We start from the raw sequence: 1,604 nt of genomic DNA, 5'->3' as shown, positions 1-1,604 counted from the left end.
AATAATAATATTTTAAACATTTTTAAAAAATCAGCGACTGTTCAGACAAGCTTCATACAAAGCATCATAAATAGCAGAAGCATAGAATAAAACAAAGTAATTTGCTATCAAGTTTCTATTTCCTTTTACTTTTTAAATATTGGCGGTGTTTGATCATTGTGTCAAAAATATAAAGTTTAAAAATTTATAGATGAATATACATTAAAAGTATCTGAAAATTCATGAATATTTTCGTAAGTAAATGAAAGTTCCTTTGCTTGCTCCTTTTTTCAAAAGAGTGCACCTGAACTCGGTGAACAAAATATAGTAGATTGCGCCAATTCAAATTCTGGATTTTTTTATATTATTCGTTTTTAATTACTTTTCAAATATTAAATTTTCCTGAAAAATTGTCTTATCTTGCTCAGATTTCAAAGCGAAAACCCTTAGCTTAGCTAACAGCGAGTTGGAATCTGCCTGCTTTAACTCATGGTCCCCATTGAGAACTAATTCATGGCCGCCACTAACAAAATGGCCGCCACAAACAACAGAGACTAACAAATCCAGCTTAGCTGTAGAAAATCTCAACGCAATTGTTGAAACTCAAGCTTGTTCTAGTGGCTTCCAGACCACATCAACATTCTCAGACCGGGAAGTTGCTTCCTTACCCTCTGAAATCATCGCTGTAGACGTAGCGACCTCCTCTTCCTCTCATCTTCTCCCCCCTCCAATTTCTATTCCTACTCCTCTTCCTTCATCAACTCCTGCATATCCTTTTCCTCCTCCATACCTCCCTTCCCTAACTTCTACTTCCCCTTCTCCTTCTCCTCTTACTTCTTCACCATCTCTCTCTTCTCCGCCCCCTACGCAGCCTTCTCCTTCGATCAATTTAACCGTCAATAACCGAATAAATGATGACAATTATGAACATTTAAAATCAAAAAGAAGAAGGCCTAAGAAAAAATCTCCTTAATCGGAAATCTAAAAAAAAATATGATCAGTAAAACAATGTTTACATATCTTTTAAATGGTTACTACTTAAACTATATTTATATCTGTAACCAGTGCCCTAATTCATTCATAATTTAATTTTCAGGCGTAAAGCCCTCTTCAAACTATATAATTTTAATAAGTCTGTTAAACAAAAATTGGATTAAATTGAAAAAGAGGTTTTCTTTGCAGGTGATTTAGGATTTTAATGTATTTTGAATTATTGGTCACTTCAGAAAAGGCCAAATTTTATTGCTAGCTTCTTTAGAATACAAATGTTTGGTTAAATTCACGCAACATATTGAAATTCATTTTTAAAAAAATAACTGTAAGACAATCCTTAACAAACATAGAATATATTTATTTATTTCTCTAAAAATTATAAAAATATATAAAGGCAATCTTCTAAAAACTTATAGATCAATATACATTAAAAGTATCTGAAAATTCATGAATATTTTCGTAAGTAAATGAAAGTTCCTTTGCTTGCTCCTTTTTTCAAAAGAGTGCACCTAAACTCAGTGAACAAAATATAGTAGATTGCGCCAATTCAAATTCTGGATTTTTTTATATTATTCGTTTTTAATTACTTTTCAAATATTAAATTTTCCTGAAAAATTGTCTTATCTTGCTCA

The 1,604-nt window shown here is 31.4% G+C and overlaps 1 protein-coding gene across 1 annotated transcript; it reads left to right on the top strand.

Moving 5' to 3' along the window:
- Positions 1-407: 407 nt before the first annotated feature.
- Positions 408-952, top strand: LOC112211846 (uncharacterized; the record flags this gene model as incomplete). Its single annotated transcript, XM_024364136.1, has 1 exon — positions 408-952. A coding segment is annotated over one exon (545 nt), but the record flags the coding sequence as incomplete, so codon positions are not given.
- Positions 953-1,604: the final 652 nt, after the last annotated feature.

The sequence above is a fragment of the Halyomorpha halys genome, unplaced genomic scaffold, assembly GCF_000696795.3.
Source record: "Halyomorpha halys isolate HHAL.00 unplaced genomic scaffold, Hhal_1.1 Scaffold1677.1, whole genome shotgun sequence".
Taxonomy (NCBI): Eukaryota; Metazoa; Arthropoda; class Insecta; order Hemiptera; family Pentatomidae; genus Halyomorpha; species Halyomorpha halys.
This window is presented reverse-complemented; position numbering and strand designations above follow the sequence as displayed.